Genomic DNA, 20,486 nt, shown 5'->3' with positions numbered 1-20,486 from the left:
AGTGCCGAAGTCCCAAAGATTCACTAGAAAACCCCAAGACAGTACTGTGGCTTTTAAGTTCAATATAAAATATGTTCAGTTGACCATTAAACTTGAATTTGTTAAAGTTTCTAAATGGGAAAATTGCTCAGTTAAACTTACACTTTAATGTTATCAAAAGCGTTTAATCCCTTTGTTCAGAAACAGTTGTTTCTTAAAAAAGTAAAGCAAATTCTATATACCGCATCCACTTTGCTTTGAGAAGTGCTCTGATTGAAAAGAAGAAGAAGAAGAAAAAAAGAGGCCTACCTGCCTTACTTTTCTCTTTGAGCAAAATACTTTGCAATACATAGCTCAGTCAAAGGGTTAATATCCCTAATGTGAAGGAATCCTGCCAATTGATAAGAAAGTGATGAAGATAAATGGTAAGAATGGGCAATTCACAGAAAAGGAAATTCAAAGGGTGAAGGGAATGCAAATGAAAACAAGAGATGCTATTTTTTATCCTTTAATTGGCAAATATTAAGACTATCCATTGTGGATGAGAATGTACAGAAAGGTCTTCTCATGCATTGCTGGTGTGAGTAAATTGCTACAACATTTTTAGAAAGAAATTTATAAAAATTAATGAAAACATAAACTCTGACCTAAGAATCTTGCCTATAGAAATAAAAGCACCTATATCTAAGGAAATTTAAAGATATGCACACAATAATTTTTGTTTGTGGTAGCTATAAACTGGAAAGAATCTATGCATCAATAAGATAAATGAGTAAATTAATTATGACATATCTGTAAGTTAAAATATTATGCAGCTGTAAAAAATAATGCTAGAAAAATATTCACTGATCTAGAGAGAGATATCCAAGATGTCCTGGAAAAACACAAATTATTGAGAAATGTGTGTAGGATTTATTTTAAAAACCCATGCTCTCTCTTTGTATATAATGTATGTTATATATATTATATATGTATATACATAAAATCTCCCTTTTCTGTTACATATTTATATTAATGAGGGGGAAAGTGAGGAAGGATACACCCCTGGTGTTAGCATTGGTTACATTACGAAGCTTGAATGGTGACCTCTATTTTCAACTTTGCCTTATTTTATTTGTTATGATGAATGCATATTACTTTCTAATTTAAAAGAGTCAATTGTGTAATTGAATTACTAGAGCTTATAAGTGTTTGCCTGGGGAAAAAAATCTCGTTTATAAGTTCACTACTACCTACTGTAATACTAATGAAATTTTAAGACTTCATTATTTCAAGTGAGAGAAAGATTCCAGTTCATACTGTTACAAAAGTGTCCAGATGCAGATTTAACTATTTAGATGATTCATCTGTAAGCCGATTTCCCACTGGACTGCAGGTGGAAAAAGTATGCAGCACCTGCAGTGAAGCAGTCAGCCCTAGATCTCAAACATTTCCTTTTCCCCTCTTTTCTATTTGTTAATATTCTTGATCCCTTTAAGCCAGTCTTCCACTCCAGATTATAAGTCCCTTTCCTCCCCCAATAAAATCCCTTCTTAAATTATACTTCTAGAAACAGTTTACTATTCTATTTCTCCTTTGGACACTTTTCTCTATCTTAATTCTAAGCTAAAGGGATTAGATCAGTCATGGCACAGATATTTACTGAGCACCCTCATTGTGCTAGAATTTAAGAACCTGCTTTTTTAGAATATGAAGAAAGTAGGTATTTTCTGTTTACCCAAGACACCTACTTCTCTGAGTTTTAGTGATGACTACTGTTGTTCATCAATTTCTAAGACACACGCTTTTCCTAACTTAACATCTCTGAAATTGGGAGGTGTCATAAAATGATAGCATGCTATGGTTTAATTGTTAGCTTCATGTCTTAGAGGTACAAGAATGTAATGGTATATCTTATAGTCAATGGCACTGGGATTTAATGAAATATGGTAGAGATGGAGAAAAATGGAGAAAGAGTATACTCAGAATACGATTTGACCAAGGCATTAAGCTCAAGTGATGTGAGACAGAGAGGAAAAGAACAAGAATAGAAGGAGCAGTAAGGTGGTATCATCTAAGTGCCTAGAATTTCCCTTTGCCTGAACCATGGTGTCAGGAAATGGTGGTCATTTAAATAAGAAAGGAGGATTTGAGGATAAGGAGGCCAGTAATCTGAATGTTTGTGGCATCTTGTCTCCTTAGTTGCTCTCTCCATTGTACAGGGGAAAACTCGGTGTAATGTGGGATAGAGACCAGTATTAAAATAGGGATACTGTAAAGAACTAAGGAAAGGGTCTTAGAAGAAATCATTAAAAAAAAGCTTGTGAATCAAAGTCTTTAAAAAATTATTTGATAATCTTGTGGAATCAGTGTATGTTCAATAGTGCTTTACATTGAGGCATTTTAATGTACAATTGATAAGTTAAAATTATACTCTATCAGAAAGTATCATTTTATTTGAGATATTATACAAAAAAAGAGAATGACAAATTAATATATATATTTTAAAATTAAGAATATTGTATAAATTAGTGTAAAATATTCTCTGCATCAGTTTGTTGCTTTAATTCTTGGACAGGTTCAAATTCCTGGGATAGGATTTTATTTAATGCCAATGCTTTCATTAAGCAAAACACTTTGGAATGCATTAAACAATTAAAAAGCTTCCATTCACTTACTTGAACTCCAAAAGGTTCATTTCTTGGTGATAATCCCCCTGGACCACCTTTAAATTTGAGATTTGCTCACAACTGGAAGCCTCTATCTTTCCTAAGAGCTGCATTACCTAATGAAAGTACAAAAGGCAGATATTTTGTGTGTGAACAAAACCACTAGCACTTACGTTAATTATACTTTATTCCTAAAGGAGCCCAGAATAAAAGTCCAGCTTTGAGCCTAAAGCATGTCTGCGTTTGAAAATTATTTTTTTTCAAAGGAACGATTCAACAGTTATAGCACTATCTTCAGGGAAAGAATAGGGGAGTGTTCCATTCTGCTGTCTATAATATTCTTTCTGATAATAGATTACCTGATGATGTGACAAAAACATGCTATTGACATTAGCTTATCAGTTTGTTAATTTGATTATTTCTTTACTTTCTGTCTCCCCAGTTACAATGTAAGCCACTCTAGCCTGTATCACCACTGTATCCTCAGCGCACATTAGATGACCAATGGTAGATGCTCACCAAATGCTATTGAATAAATGCTTAAATGCACAATTGGGCTCTGCAAAGAAAACACCTGAGTGGTCTAAGATCAGGCCTCGGGAATTTCCAGGTAGGATTCTGACAGGAGCACAAGTAAATCCCAAGTGAAATGACTTATGGCATTTTAAACATAGGAAAAAACAAGCTCATGTTTGGAAGTTAGGGTAAAAGCGCCTTCCACATTGCTGGAAGCATTGAAGAAGTTCTTTAGGTAAAAGGACTGGATTGGGAAACAGATGCATGATTATGCAGCCCATAATCATGTCAAAAGTAATCGCTGTCAAGGGGAATGAAACTACATGATTGCTTTTGGCCAAACTCAACTGCTGAAAGAGATGGTCATGTGGGGGTGAGTGGGTACTTAAAATCCAAGTTCTCTTAGAAAAGAAGGAGGTGAATAATGGAAGGATTTCATTGTTCGGTGGGCAACCAACAGCACACGATTGGTTATTTATACGAGATACAGGCTTCTTATAGAAAGTACACTCAAAAGCAAGAGTTGTTAACAATGAAGCATGGGCAAATTAAGCATGGCCAAAGCAAAGGAAAAGAAACAGGCAGAGCAACATCATTAGATAAAATGTTATTCAAGGCAAAATACGTAAAAAGGAACAAAGATGATCATTTTACAGGTAAAAATCATTCTTTCTAAAATACACAGTGAAAAATAGTTTTGAAACTTTACCTTATATATTGAGCAGTTGTAGAATTACAAGGATAAACTAACAGAGACAATGTATTACAGATTTTAAATGACTTCTCTTGACTTACTGGTCAAATAAGTAAAATATAAATAAGTATATAAAAAGATAGGACAAATATAGTTTATTTATATATTTACATGCCAAACAATCAAACTTGCAAACAGAAAACACTCATTCTTTCCCAGTGCCCACTGAGCATTTACAACTAAGTACACATGTGACTACAAAGAAACTCTCAAATTATTCCAAAAAGCAGGAAAAGCAACTAACTACCTTGCATTTAAACTAGAAATAAATAAGAAAATTATAAAGAAACAAGAATCTAACCAGTTGAGTAAAAAAAAAAACTTTAAAAATTCTATTGTTTAATTCCCCAGTGTTTCACATGAAAATGTTCCTCTCAGGTCACCTACAATAAAGAGCATATTATGGCCGAGGGCCTTGACTGCTGTGCTCAAAACCCATCACCATCCCTTTCCCACCAAATCATCAGGCCCTGACACTTTCAGAAGTAAAGCTACCAAATCCTTAATGAATAGATAATTATAATGCTCTTTAAACTGTTACAGAGTATAGAAAAAGAAGAGAAATTTCCAAATTATCTTAATCAAATCAGTGCAACATTGATTCCAAAATCTGAAAAAGATTGCACAAAAAATGCCCCTGGAGACTAACCTCATTTGTAAACATTGATGCCAAATTCTTAAATAAAATATCAGCAAATAGTGTTCAGCAGCCCAATGGAAAACACATCATAATCAAGTGCAACTGATTCTTTTTTTAAAGTAAGGATGGTTTAATAATAGGAAATTTAAGGCTTCCCTGGTGGCGCAGTGGTTGAGAGTCCGCCTGCCGATGCAGGGGACACGGGTTCGTGCCCCGGTCCAGGAAGATCCCACATGCCGCAGAGCGGCTGGGCCCATGAGCCATGGCCACTGAGCCTGCGCGTCCGGAGCCTGTGCTCCGCAACGGGAGAGGCCACAACAGTGAGAGGCCCACGTACCGCAAAATTAAAAAAAAAAAAAAGGGAAATTTATTAATACAAATAATTATGCTAGTATAGGAGAAAACTCAGATTATTTGCACAAATGCTACAAAGTTATTTAACATAATTCATAATTACTTTTTAAAATTGAGATATGATTGACATTTAACATTGTGTTAGCTTTAGTTGTAGAGCATGATTTGATATATGTATATACTATAAAATGAGCACCGCAATAACTTAACATCCATCACCTTACAATTTTTTTTCTTGTGATGAGAACTTCGAAGATCCACTCTCTTAGCAACTTTCAAATACACAATACAGTATTAACTATAGTCATTATGCTGTACATTATATCTACAAGACTAATTTATTTTTATAATCTTTCTTGATTTTCAAAACCTTAGTAAAATAGGAACAATTGCGTATTAAACACACTTATTGAGAAAACTTGCTTCCTCCATCACAGGAGAGACACTGGGAACATTTCTGTTAAAGTCAGGAACGAGACCAGGATGCCCGCTATCGCTGCATTACTATTTAATATTGCACCAGAGTTATTATTCAAAACAATTAGAAAAAAGAGAAATTATGTGTATAAAATGGAAAAAGATGAGGTCAAATTATTATTGTTTAAAAATCATATGGTTGTGTGACTGGAAAAACCAAAACCAACTGAAAAATTATTATAATCAAGAGAATTCACTGAAGTATAAAATTAATACAGCCTTTATAACACACAACTCACAACTAGTTATAAGATATAATGAAACCCCCATTACAGTAAACTAAAAAAAAAGATGACGAAATCTCAAAATACGTTTCAGGTGTTGCCTAACCTACATGAGGAAAATTTGAAACCACTCCTGAAGGATATAAAAGTGAACCTTGAACAAACAGGAAGTATGCTGTGTTCTTGGATAAAACACTCAGCATTATGACTATATCAGTTCTAAAATTAATTTATAAATTTAACATGATTTCAATAAAAATTAAGGCAGAGTTATTTATTTATTTGCTGGAACTAGACAGGCTGATTTTAAAATCATATGCAGAAACAAACAATTATCACCAGGAAAAGGGAAAAAGGAAAGCAGTGGAAGGGACTAGCTCTACCGGATAGTAAAAATACTACAAGGTCTCAATAATTAAAATAGTAATTAAGACACATCCTATTCTAGGGAAAACTCCAAACTCCAAGAATTTAAATATAAACAATAAAGCCATGAAAGTGCTTGAAGAAAATATGAGCAATTCTTTCAAGCCTTTGTGTGGGGAAGCTCGGTCTAAATGTGACTTAAAATTCCAGAAGCCACATACACAAAAAAAGACTGATAAATTTGGCTACAAATAGAGAACATATGCATATCAAAAGTCAAAAGACAACACACTGGAAAAATGTATTTGCAGCTCATATCATCTCCCTAACATATAAAGAGCTCCTAGAAATTGAAAAGAAAACTAACCCAATAGAGAAATGGATAAAAGCTATGAACAGACAGGTCACTGGAAAAGAAATACAAATAGTTCTTGAATATATGAAAAGATGTAATAAGAAAGGCTAATTAAAATACAGAGATGCTATCTTTTTCTTTTAAAAAAGGGCAAAATTCAAAAGTCAAACACTCATTGATGAGGCAATGGGGATATAGGACATTTTATATATTGTCGGCGGATATGCAATATGGTAAAAGCCCTGCAGAGAGCAAGATCTTTCAAAATAACAAACACAGGTACCTTTGGCCCAGCAATCCCACTTCTGGGTATTTATTCTACAGACATACCTACAGACACACTAAATAACATAAGTGCAAGATTATGCATTGCAGCAATGTTTGAAAAAGCAAATTAGTGAAGAGAATCCAAATGTTCATCTGTGAGAGAGTGGTTAAATGAGCCATTATACACAGAGGAAGAGCACACAGTTGTGAAAAAGAATGAGGAAACTATGTATTGATAGGGTGGATCTCTAGGATATGTTGGTTTAGTTAAAAAACCAAACAGGTGCATAGTAATACACGTTTTGTGTAAGAAGGAAAAATATATATATTTGTATTTGCTTCTATCTTTTTAAAGGCATACTGAAAGGATTCACAACAGACTAATAAAAATTGTTACCTGTGAGGGGCATGAATGGTTGTGATAACTGGTGACAGAAGTGGGAGTGAAAATTCTTGGGGTGTATTTTCTCATATAGTTTTGATTTTGAATCATATGTATGTATTATCTTAGAAAAACTAAGGAGAGGGAACTAGAGTCTAATATCACCTTTGAAGTTAGATGCAAAATTAAATACTGAATTATTACGAAGACTGTATAGCTTTCATTATAGAAATTCCAGAATGTTTCAGCATTGGGAAATGCTCTGACATAGCACATTAGAAGGCTGAAGAAATAAATAAGCTAACAAACAGAAAGCCAAACCAAAACACAACCATGCTGAGTTAGGCATTTGTTAATGTCCAAAAGGTGTTTTATAAAATTAAATGTTCAGTTCTAATAAAAACTAAGTAAAGTAGGATTGATGGATACCTCCTTAATTGTTGGATGCTTACTTAATACTTCCTTAATAAGTCTGATAAAAATATATCAAACCAGTAGCCAACAGCAAACAACAAAGACATTACCAGTGTAATCCGGAACAAGATAAGCTGCCTTCTTTGACCTCTTTTATGTAATATTATTCCGGAAGTTCTGGTCAAGGCCTTAAGAAAAATGTCATGAAGTTTTACCAGAAAACTAGAGATAAAACTGTTATGATTTGTTGTTGATATGATTATCTTGAAAAACTGAGGGAATCAACCCAAAAACTATTAGGGCTATTGAGATGGGTTTGTAGGAGGATGGACGAGCCTGGTGGGACTGGAGTAAACTGTGTGCCCCTGTGCTCCTTCCACTCTTGATAAACTGGCTCCATGAACAAATAAACAGCAAGATTTCATCTCCCCCAATTCCCAAAGGATTTCTACTTTGTTCTGCCCAAATGACTTCAGAGGAGATGTGTTTGCCTCACATAAAGTAGGTGAAAAAGTGGGGCATGGAAGAGTTTGCATTGGCTCCTTTCAGTAAACCATTGCCTGGGAAGGTGAAAAGGGGGAGAGACATTTCAGGCAAAAAGAGCACAGAGAACATGGATGCAGTGCAGTATCTTGGAGTGAGTGGGACCTACCTACAGGTAGCTCAGTGTCACTGGGTCTAAAGGGTGAGCCAGGAAGCATGAGGGTGAGCTGTAGAGAAAAGCAGGGGCCAGTGTAGAGATGGCTTTTAAAATCCAGGCCAAAGGACTTGTGTATTATTTTGTAAGAGACATAACCCATTGCAGGGATGTAACGTGATCAACTGGCATTAATGCTGAACCTTTAATAGTATTATAATAGCTTCCATGGGAAATTCCTTTGCTTATTCTCTCTAGTTACACAGCCTTTGAGAAGAACCCGGAGAGTAAGGAAATAATGGCAACAGTAGAATCAAGTGGCATACGCTTACAAGGGGCGGCCGTTTTGGAACATCGGAGGCACTCATTCAATATTTGTTGATTACCCTGGCAGTACTCATGGTGTATATACATGAGCTGTCGTATTTAAACCTTTTGGAGGAAAAGAGTTCTTTTGAACAATTACCTCTTGACTGAGCTTTTTGATAAGCTATAATGATCTTACTTCCGGCAGTAACACGTAAGAGTTCCAAATATTTTCAGTTACCTTCATATCCAAGTTTTTAGAAACAGTTTCTAGGGCGGACATGAGCTCTTGAATTGTTTTTTCGAGTCGCTGGTGCTCGTGCCTGATGAAGTGAATGTCTCCAGAAAGCTTCACGATGCTGGAATCACATCTAGTGGCAAGATGAAGACTGTGAGATTGATAGGCTTATACAATTTTTAATACTATAGTAGAATCCGTGCATTCATTTGATGGCAAAAGTTCTAAAGTTCTTTGAAAAGTGAGTTGGCAGGTGTAGGAGCATATACAGAAATCTCCGTCATCTTCCTCTTTTTTTCCAGAGGGAGAGAAACCAGGTTGGATAATGATACATTGGCCCAAATCAAAGCACTGAGATGGAGTAGATGAAGACTTTGGGGGAAATTGGGTAAAATTTTAGATTTGTGGCTTGATACGTTAATTCAGTCATAGGAGTTCCAACAGAGTTTGATGTTTTGGGCATACTCCCTGCTGCCTATGGTTAGGCAAAATTGAAAGTTTTTCCTCTTCTACATTGTGTTCTGAGTCCTCTTTCCTCCCTTTATCCTCTATCCTTGGCTCCCAGACTGTCAGTTCTCCTTTGGCTAAAAGAAGTGTCCCAACACACCAAAGTCTTCCATCCCATCGTCAAAAGACAATGTCCTTTCTCTTAGCCCCAGTGAAAACTCCCGCTCCTTGAGTGGTGTCAATTAAGTGTTGCCTTAGGTTAGGACAAAAATAATCCACACTAACGTGTGTATTGAGCTTTGGCCCATTAGGTGGCATTTGGCATTTCCAGGAAGGAACCCTGGTGAAATGGAGTTGGAGTTCAGATTAACAATCTTCCCAGCACGTCAGGGAACCCCACCCACTATCCCAGCTCATGGCCTCCCTTGGGAGAGAACAGGTTACATACTGTATTACCAGTTTCAATACACTCATATTTGCATGAAGGATAGGGCGGAGAGCGCTGTCGTGTTGTCTTTTGTATATGAGTCACCAGAGATCACTTTGAAGTTTGTCATTCTATAAAATAACTTTTGACTATCATCGAGTAATATTTATTAGGAACTATATTTTCATATTGTCATGCTAAGTGCTATAAATATTGTTTTATGACTGTCAACATTTTTTAGGCTCTAGAAGTGAATTTCTTTTTCTTAAGATTTTTGGGGCCAAAGTTGAGCCAAAGGTGAGCTAAGGATGGTAATTTTCCTGAGAAACCTCTTGAAAGGGATACCAGATAAATGGTGAGGGGTGGGGACACTGCTGGGAGGAAAAATTAGGAAGTATTCTGATAAAAAAAGGGAGCACCAGAGTCATGGGCGAAAGCCATTTCACACGTTTGTATATATAAACTGTTATTGTCAGAACAACCTCTACTGTTGGTTAGAATATTCTTACGTGAGTTCACATTAAGACACCCAAAGGCTACACGGGAGTAGTTGCTGCTGCCCCCTCTCCCTGCCGCCTCTCACCCAGCACCACCTGCTCCCACGCTCAGGGACCGCTGGTCTGTGCGTCGTAGGCTAGTGGTTGAGGATTTAGTCAGATAGATGCGTCTTTGAGTCTGGCCTCTACTACTTCCTAGGTTTGTGATCTGGGACAATTTTCTTAACATCTGTAAGTTTCAGTTTTCCTTATCTGAGAAAAGGGGGTAACGATGCTGAGGTCACTGCATGTAGCTGCACAATTTGTCCCCTGCACAACTCCAGGGCGTGCCAGACATATGGTGAGGGAGACAATGTGAACAATGTCTCCCGGAGTGCTGTGTGCTCAGCTTTCCAAACCATAAGCGGCTGTCTTGAACGGTGGACCTGCCTAGGGTTATTGAAGGATGAAGGAGGTAATGAATGCAAAATGTTGAAGAATGTCTGAAGAAATATGTACTTTCGTGTTCATTGCAGCAACATTCATAATAACCAGGATATGTAAACAACCTAAGTGTCTTTGGATGAATAGATAACGAAATTGTGATACATACACACACTCTCTGAAATTTTCAGCCTCAGAAAAGGAGACGTTGCCATTTGCAACAACATGGATGAACCTGGAGGACATTATGCTCAGTGAAAAAAGCCAGACACAGGAGGAAAAAACTGCATCATTTCATTTATATGTGGAACCTAAAAAAGTCAAATACATAGAAGCAGAGAGGAGAACAGTGGTTATTAGGGGTGAGGTGGTGGGGGAAATGGGGAGACGTCGATCAAGGGCACAAAGTGGCCATTCTGTAGGCTGCATAAGTCTAGAGACCTAATGCACCGTGTGATGACTACAGTGAATAATGCTGTATTGAAGAATGGAAATAGGCTAAGAGAGTAGATTTCAGGTGCTCTCATCACACACACATAAAGGTAACTCTGTGAGGAGAAGATATGCTAATTAGCTTGACTATAGTAATCATTTTAGTATGTATATGTATATCAAATCATCGTGTACACCTTAAATACATACAACAGTTTGTAAAAGGGAAACAAAAAAAAGAAACTGGAGCAGAACAAAAATAGTTGCACATCTTTTCCTTGATATTATTCCATTCATCTCTTGGCTTCATCTAAATCTGTTTGTGACTTTGTCTTGTACGTAAGAGAGGATTTACAAGAATGAAATAGTAGGGTCTTAAGTGGTTTGCAGAAAAAAAAAAAATAGTTGAAGTGTCATCAGCACCAAATTGAACCAAATTCCATTCAAGAGATTTTTGGTGTTTTATCTTCTTTGTAAAATCATGGCACATCTAAGTAGGGTGATGGGTTTGCTGGGGTTTGTTTTATCTTGCTTCATAGCTTACCCAAATATTATAAAAATTCTTTTCCATGTATCAAATGTTATAGAATAAAATATACAATTTTATATATTTTAAAATATGTATACATATAATATATAATTATATATGTATATATATGTATGTATGTTTATGTTTGTGTATACACACATACACACACACATATGTACTAATGCTGTAGATTCTGTTTTCTGAATGTCTGTTACGTGCTCTGGACTTGCACGGCCAGTGCTTTAGTTTAGGCCCCTGACATTTCTCACCTTGATTGCTACAATAGCTTCCTTTCACCTTCACGCCTTCTTTCTGTACCCCACCAATTTGGCTACTACTAGACGGTCACTAAATGTCATCCCCTTACTTAAAATCTTCCCATGGCTATTTATAACTTTCTACATAAAGTTTAAACTTTTTACCTCGGCCAAAGATCCTCATCACCCAGCTCTGGACCATTTCTCTAGCTTCATCTCCCAATCTCCCATCTCTCCCTAAGTGCAAATCCAAAATAACATAACTAAAATACTCTTCTCACAGGTAGCCCCTGAACATTTCACAGTAATTTACCCCTCAGTTCTTTTGCACATATCTTGCCTCCTATGTGAAGTGCCTTTCCTTTCCTTCCCTGTCTAGTTAACTGCTACAAACCTTTCAAAATTCATGTCAAGTGTCACCTCCTCCAGGAAGCCATCTTTATGCCCCCATCTGATTTGGATATTCCCATAGCACCCCAGGCTTTCATTATAGTGCTCACCTCATTGATTTGTGTTTTCCCAGGTAGACTTTGAATTTACAGGAAAGGGACCATGTTGCTGAAACCCCGAATACTAGCACACTGCCTGGCATATAGAAGTGTTTAATACTTTTTTTGTCGTTGTTGTTGAATTGAATGGACAGATACCCTAGAAGAGGTTTGTCTTAGGTGTTAATCACCTAATTATTATTGGTCATTAATAATAATTATTGGTCATTAACACTTGAGAGCAGATTAATGAGATGAAGGTGGGGGTATTTCAGGAGAGAGGAGAGAGGTGCTGGCAGAAGATGTAAAGGTGGAACGGTGTCCACGCTCAGCCACTCACAAGTCATCTTTCATGTGTCAACCAGAGCGGTCCTGCCATTGTCAATGCCTACAAATTTTTGCTGAACTGTACACCATGAATTCTTCCAACTTACAAGTCTCATACAAAGGATATCATTCAAAATTTTGTTCACTTGACCATTAAATCCCTTTTGCTAGGCTTCTATATGTAATTATTGTATATTTTAAATGTTTTAATCACTAGATTTGATACATCTGGGGATTTTGTGTGTGGTTTCGAGGGTATGTCTTTGTATAGATGTTGGCATTTGGACAGCTGAGGGCTGTAAAGACAAGACTTGTCATTTGCAGAATGAAACCAAACGGGGCATTCTGTGTGAGAGGTCCTGTTCTGGGGATTTTGTGTGTGGTTTCGAGGGTATGTCTTTGTATAGATGTTGGCATTTGGACAGCTGAGGGCTGTAAAGACAAGACTTGTCATTTGCAGATGAAACCAAACGGGGCATTCTGTGTGAGACGTCCTTTACAGAACCCCTGGATCTCACAGGGAGCATGAGGCTTTCAAATTTCATGATACACTTTCTCAGTTACTATCTCCTCATTTAAAGGCAGTATCTTGTTTTCTACAATATGGGACTTGTTTAGGGATGAGAACTCAGTGGCCAGCAACTGACCACTAAGCATTAGTTAACATGCTTCTTCTCACCTGGCTACTCTTCCTCGAAGATCTCCAACTCCTTGAAGGTGTTTGGTGTTTAGGTCCTGTACTGCGAAATTAGTTCCTGTGGCTACCACGTCTCGAGCTTTTATTTGTTCCTCCAACATCTGCAATATTTGAGTTAAAATTCCCACTAATTTCCCATCAGACATGATAAGAAAATATCATTTAAAGTTGAGGTTACAAAATTGGGTGCATTTCCTAGTTAGGCTGATAGTGTAAGGAGTGAGAGGGTCCTGTATCAGAGAGAAGCCATCTTTGCTTTATTTGAGGGAGATAGTGATGGCGTTGAGTCCTGCCGATTGTTGCCAGGTGGGCATGATGGTTCAACGATGTCTCAACAGAAGCCAGAAATCCAGATTTTATGTTAAATTTCTCATTTTAAAATATTGACATCTTATTTAAATTCTTTTACAGACACCATATGGGCCAAACAAAACATATTTATTGTGTTATTATGGCCATGGCTATCATCGACATAAAAGCTTTTCACAAAAACCTCTTTCAGAATTGGTGGTACAGTTTAGAAGAAGGAACCTTTCATATGGCATCAAGCAAGGCCCTTTACAGATTGAATCAGAACCACAATGAAGCTAATACAATTAACACAAGCAAATCTGAATCAAACTGTTTCACATACTCGGAGTGAAAAACATTTATTGTTTTAGATTTTTTAGAGAACATGAGAAATGTATGGCTTGAGTGTGTTCAGATTTTGCCGAGTATCCTTTGTCATGCCTTCATTATGTCTTGGTGTTCTGCAATGAAGCTGACTGTCCTATACCACCAGGTTGGTGGTCCCCCAAACAGTGGGTTTTAATTTTTGGCACTCATACATAAAAATTAAAAAATTTTGCTTGTCCATAGAAAAAAATTTATATCTTGCTTGACATTCAAACAAATTCCATAGTAAAGACATAAAAAATAATTTATGTTTACTCAGAAAACCGTTTAGAGGATAGGAAAACACAAACAACTTTTTGATTTGCAGAAATATTAAAGGTTAATTGCTATATTTTACCAAGGCCTGAACCATGTTAAATTTGTGATTATGAATTTTTGGAGGAAAAGAAGGAATTTTATAGGAACTGAATTATAGAAATTTCAAAGACTATATACAGAATCTTGCCCATTTGTAAACTGGCAGATTGAGACAATCCAAGAACAAATATAACTTTAACTGGAGACATAAAAGTGTCAAGAACACTAGCTAGAGGTGTTTTTGTTTTAGCTTGTTTGTTGGCTTTTGCATGCCTATAGGTGTTTTAGTTCGTTTGGGCCACTGTGACAAAATACCACAGACTGAGCAGCTTATAAACAACAGAGATTGATTTCTCACTATTCTGGAGGCTGGAAGTGCAAGATCGGGGTGCCTGCATGGTTGGGTTCCGGGGAGAGCCCTCTTCTGGGCTGCAGACTGCTCACTTCTTGCTGCATCTTCACAGAGTGGAAGGAGCCAGGGAGCTCTGTGAGATCTCTTTTATGAAGGCACTAATCCCATTTATGAGGACTCCACTCTCATGACCCAAATACCTCCCTAAGCCCTCTTGATACCATCACATTGGGCAGTAGGATTTCACATATGAATTTTGAATGGGGACACAATGTTCAGACCATAACAGTAGGTGTTGTTTTGCTTTGTTTTGTAAGGAATAGTGATAAAAAGGAACTTGCCCTATTAAATAGTAAAGCATTTTGTAAAAACGAGGATAAGTAATTGAGTGTAGCTAAATAGCTGAGCGTAGCTAAATAGCTGTGTGTAGCTGAATCAATCATTGTAAGTTAATGAAGATCTTTGTAAATGTAAGAAAGAAATATGTTATATATGAGACTCAAAATCCCTGGGGAAGGAATTTCACAAATGCTGTTGAGATTTTTGGTTACTTATTCAGAAAACAGTCAGTTTAGATCCTTACCTTATATGAATATAGATTTTAGAAAAAATAGATTTAGAATATTAAAAAAGTTAAGCCATAAAACTAACATAATAGAGGAGATTATTTCATCTTTGAAATTTCTAAAGGAAATTTCTATTCTTGAAAGTAATGAGGGAAGTCACAAACCAAAATATTGGAACATTTAACTTTATCTAAAACTTGTAAAAAACAATATAAATATAATTAAGATATAAACAACCAACTGGAAAAACATTTATAACAAATGTTACTGCCAAGGGTTTCAATGGTGTGTTGCAATCATTTATACACCTGTCCTTGAGAGCCGATTGTGCATGTACATCTCTTCCCATCTTTGTGTTTAGTAACATCAGTTGGTTTTCTAAATCAATCATAGTGAGAATATTTACACCATGGAAATAAGCAAACACTATAAACCAGGTATTTTATCCCTCAGAAAAAAAACTGGTTGCTGATTGTTAAACATTTACCAAAGCATCACTGCTTATTATTCTTTTTTTAAAATAAATTTATTTATTTATTTTTGGCTACATTAGGTCTTTGTTGCTGTGCACGGGCTTTCTCTAGTTGTAGTGAGCAGGGGGCTACATTTGTTGAGGTGCGCCGGCTTCTTGTTGCGGTGGCTTCTCTTGTTGCAGAGCACAGGCTCTAGAGCGCAGGCTCAGTAGTTGTGGCACATGGGCTTAGTTGCTCTGCGGCATGTGGGATCTTCCCGGACCAGGGCTTGATCCCATGTCCCCTGCATTGGCAGGCGGATTCTTAACAACTGTGCCACCAGAGAAGTCCCACTGCTTATTTTTCTTAATAAAAAAACTCATAAATAAAAACTAAAAAGCACTAAAATCCAAAAAAACAAATTGGCAAAAGACATTAGATAGATTATTGACAGAGAAAATGTAAATTGTTATAGTCACTTTTAAAAAGTGAAAAAAAGGGAAAGATCTCATTTCTGTCTCATCAAATTAGCAATAATTAAAACGATAAATCTCAATGCTGGGATAGGTGCAGTGAAAAAAGCACTCTCATATAAGGCTAATGGAAGTGTAAATAGACCAGTGTGGCAATATGTGTAAAGAGCTTTTATAGTGTTCTTACCCTGGTAATTCCATTTCCAAGAACGTATGCAATAGGAATAATCCAAATGTGGACACATTTATGCACAACAATATTTCAATATTAGAATAATTAAGCAAACCATGATGTACACACCATGCAAATAGCTTTTAATGACATACGAAAGGGTTTATGATATAATTTTATATTAAAAATTGTGCTTACAAATGTAGTCTCAGCTTCCTAAAGGGAATGCCTGGAAAGACCAGAGGGAGATGCATCTAGGTATTTGTAGAGAATGCCGTTTGGTGGTGAAATTGTGAGAACTTTTTCCTAGGTTTTAAAATTGTTTCCTAAACTTCCAAATAATTACAGTGAACAAGTATTGCTTTTATAAGTTGGAGGAAAAAAAATGCAATTAAGCAATGTTGTACATGAAATGCTCTTTTCCTGAATTAAAAATAAATTAATTTTCAAACTTTAATTAGCTGCCAGCTTAAAAAATAAATATTTTGATTTAAAAAGGAACAAGCAACTTAACACAACATTGTAAAGCAACTATACTCCAATAAAAATTAATTTAAAAAATAAAAAGGAACAAGAAACTTAACTGCTACAATTATTGTTGATTAAACAAAAAAAATTTTTTTTCATTTCTTTTAAAAACCCAAGTCAAGCTTCTGCTCACACTTGGATCTAACTTGCTGGCTAATTTACAAATGGGCTGATCTGATTAAAGCGTTTAGGTTTTTAAAAAATACTTGGATAGCATCCATTTCTCTATAAATGCTTATTACTTTATAGTCTTAGTTATTTACTAATGGTAGTTTAATACTTTCTTCTTCATAATGTTTTAACTTCATATCTATAGTCTTTAAATACTTCCTAATTCCGTTTTCTGCACAATCAGACCAGTCCTTGTCATTTTCCCTATATATGCCAAACCCTTAACAGGATTGCAAATATTTTGAGATTTCTTTGGTATTTGGAAAATGCTTTGGCTTTGTCTTTTTTCAGAGCTAATCTAAGGTAATTATTATAGGAAAAGAAGCTCTTAGCAAGATTTCAGATATCTGGAAACTTTTTTCCCCTTAAAGCTAATAATATTTTATTGGGGTATAATTATTATGTATTAAAATATATAAATCAAAATATATCTCTGGATGGATTTTGGCAAATATAATCAACTATGTAACAAACACTGAAATCAAAATATAGAACATTCTAGAAGCATTTTGATATTTCTGAGAATGCTGTTCTCTTTTCAATTACCAAGAAGTTTTGATTCCTAAATTAGGATCTTATTTTAGTCCTGGTGCTGTACTTGATTTTCTCATCATCTCAGAGGCACTGAGCCATGTGTCTCTTGTCACTTTCATGAAAGTTCATTATGCCTGGAAACACTTTTGACCACTTTGAGAAGTAACATTGACTCTTTAGGTCCTGCTGTCAATTCAATATGTGCTAAATACCAAAAAAGTGCCTTTTAAAAGCTCACCAAGATTTTTTAACTTTCCACAGTCCCTCAAGTGCAGTATGGCATTATGGGGTCTACAGATAGAAAATAAATTAACAAATATCCTTAGCCTTAAATGTATAGTCATGAGTAAGTCATTGCTGGGTCAATCTCATGGTTTTTGTTTTTTTTGTCTAATCCACTATTCTATCTGATAGGAGAAAAGGACATTATTGTGTGAGGGCACTGTTGTCAATTCTCATAATTCCACACGTTTTGGGCCAGATTTTTAAACTGTATTCTCTGGAACTTTTGCCTGAAAGTTGCTACCCCAGAGTCATAATGCTCATTAGTACTTTAAAAACTCTGAAAGAACTGTAATAAGAATCTACTTGTCTTGGTTTAACCCAAGCATTTCATTTTTTGATCAGAAACTCTATTTTTCCTTTAGCATCTTAAACATCATTCATTCATTCATTTATCTGTTCAAGAAATATTTACAGATTGCTGACTGCCTCTCATACACTGTCATCAGTTTGATGTGGGATTTAGCAGTGAACAAAATGAAGTCCCTGTCCTCACAGAGATTATATTTTATAAGAGAAACACACTAAACAAATAAAGACCATGGTCATTTGCGATAAGTGCTATAGATAAAAATAATGTAGGGTTTAAGGGAGGTTGTGACTGTTGGGGTGAGGAGAGGGTATTTTATGGCATGTCAAGGAACTACCCTCTGATATGATGATTTTTGAGCAGGGACTGAAGGAAATGAAGAATACTTTATAGAAGCATCTAGGGGAAGATGATCCACCCAGAATACACAGCAAGTGCAAAGGCCCTGAAGCCTGAGCATGTTTGCGGTGTTCTAAGAAGAGCTGGGAGCCCAGTGTGGCCAGAGTGAAGGAGAAAGGGGTAGGAGATAGGGTCAGAGTGTGATGGGCCTATGAACTAGCATTCCCACTGCCTAATGAAGACCTCTGTTTGAAATGATTATATTAATAGAATCTTGGAGATTAAGATGAAAATAAGCACCTTAGCACAATGGCTGACATTTAATGTTAGACAGTTGTCTTTTCTGTCACAGAGACATTCAACAAACATTTTCTGAATGTAGAATTTCCTTCTACTTTTTGGCAGAAATGAGAAGTTGAAATATTGACTATTTCCCTCTGAGGCAACTAAACTAAAATCATTTAAACTTAAGTAATAGCGACTCATTTCTCTAGTTGAAAAATGACACTGGTGCTTGATAAACTTTGTCAAGCAATGATGCCAACATATGGGAAATAAAGAACTACCTCAATGTTCTGGCTGAGTTTTTTGACGATGCTGGTGATGGTCTGGATGTGGTTTTCCAGAAGCTTCCTGGCAAGTGACTCCTCCTTTTGAAAGCCATGCGTCCCCTGAAGACAGGCAGAGATATCCTCCTTGATGTGGAAAGCTTGTTCAAGGAGGAAAGCTATGGTGCGACCCTGGTTGTTCAGTCTGTCTTCTAGCTGACTTCTCTGGGTGTTTGGAATGGCAGGAAGAAAAGAATGACCCCTGGTCCAGAAAAGGAAACAACACCGCGGATATTACAAGGATGAACTGGACGAGCCAGAACCAGATCTTGCATCCACACTCCTACTCCTGTATATATAAAATCCATATATATAAAATCCTATATTTTCTCCCCTGTGAGAAGTCTGTCTGTTAGGACTTTAAACCCTGTGTAGTTAGAATCTCGGTTTATGTCTCATCTGAGAACTGGATCTGACTTATGCCCTGATCTTGTATCATGTATTTTTCCTGTTTTCCAAGCAGGAATTGTTCTACATTTTACCTGCTATTCTAACAAGCCAAGTTGGAGCCACATAAATTTCATGCCTGATGATTCTATACCGAGGAGTAAGCTGCTTTCTAATTGCTGGAAGAAATAATAGCTCAAAGGCAAAGATTAACAAAAGAGTCAGAAGGTCAACAAAAAGTAAAAAAAATAAATTAGAAAAGGAAAATACAAAGAGGAGGGCTATTTAGTATTAGGGCAAAGAAACATGTAAAATCCCAATAGCTCCTACTGGCATTCGCAAATTACCCCTTCCCTTCACAGATGAACTTCTTGGAGAACAAGTTACTTTTGTTGTGTCTTTTTCTTTATTTAATTTACTTTGCTTATTTTTGAGACCTAATCTCGAAGTCATACCCCATAACTTTTGCTTTAGTCCATTCCCTAGAAGCAAGTCACTAAGTTGTGCCCATATTCAAAGCAAGGGGAGTTAGTCTGCACTTCTTGAAAAATGGAGTGTCAGAGGATTTGTGGTCATTTAAAAACCACCACACTGTCACAGTCATCTGACTGGCTTCTCAGGAATATCAAAATGCTTCTAGAATGTTTTATATGTTGATTTGGGTGGTTGTTACTAATTGGTTATATTTGTCAAAGTCCATCCAGATACATACTTAGTATATTTTAGGACATATTAATTATACCCCAATAAAATACTCTTAGTATTAAGAGGAAAAAAGTTTCTGGATCTCTAGAAATCTTGCTAAGAGCTTCTTTTCCTATAATAATTGATTATCCTAGATTGGCTCTGAAAAAAGACAAAGCCAAAACATTTTCCAAATACTATAAGATCTCACTACATCCACATGTCCCAGGGGTGGGAAAGCAGCTGTTCTTCTAGTGTTGCTGCTTCCCGAGGAGCAAAAGGAGAAGACCTGACAGGAGAGGTTATTCTGTAGGATGGGGAGTGGCTGACTACGGTTTTACTGTGTCTGGGGCTTATCCACACCCCACCTCTCAAGCTCATCGGAGCTGATGACACTTCATTGGCGACCAGGCTCTGACTGAAATCTTCAGGGAAAGATGAACTCACAGGCCAAAATATCAGGACATTTGAGGAGCACAGTCTTTTTAAAAGCAAATTAGCCAACAAATAAACAATCTATTGGATTATCAATTCCTACAAAAGAGAATTACTGCAATATATGCAATGAGAAA

General features: G+C 36.4%; 1 protein-coding gene across 1 annotated transcript in view; it reads right to left on the bottom strand.

The window, feature by feature from the left end:
- Window positions 1-20,486, bottom strand: part of FAM81B (family with sequence similarity 81 member B) — a 58,463-nt gene that overhangs the window by 8,681 nt on the left and 29,296 nt on the right. Inside the window, exons 4-7 of the mRNA XM_024746944.1 lie at window positions 18,802-19,045; window positions 13,064-13,182; window positions 8,561-8,690; window positions 2,637-2,743 (exon numbers count right to left, since the gene is read on the bottom strand). Of these exons, the coding sequence (XP_024602712.1) occupies window positions 2,637-2,743; window positions 8,561-8,690; window positions 13,064-13,182; window positions 18,802-19,045 (600 nt within the window). The remainder of the gene's footprint in view (window positions 1-2,636; window positions 2,744-8,560; window positions 8,691-13,063; window positions 13,183-18,801; window positions 19,046-20,486) is intronic.

The sequence above is a fragment of the Neophocaena asiaeorientalis genome, unplaced genomic scaffold (genome assembly GCF_003031525.2).
Source record: "Neophocaena asiaeorientalis asiaeorientalis breed wild unplaced genomic scaffold, Neophocaena_asiaeorientalis_V1.1 scaffold550, whole genome shotgun sequence".
Classification (NCBI taxonomy): domain Eukaryota; kingdom Metazoa; phylum Chordata; class Mammalia; order Artiodactyla; family Phocoenidae; genus Neophocaena; species Neophocaena asiaeorientalis.
Note: the sequence above shows the minus strand (reverse complement) of the source record. Positions and strands in the feature narration are given on the sequence as shown.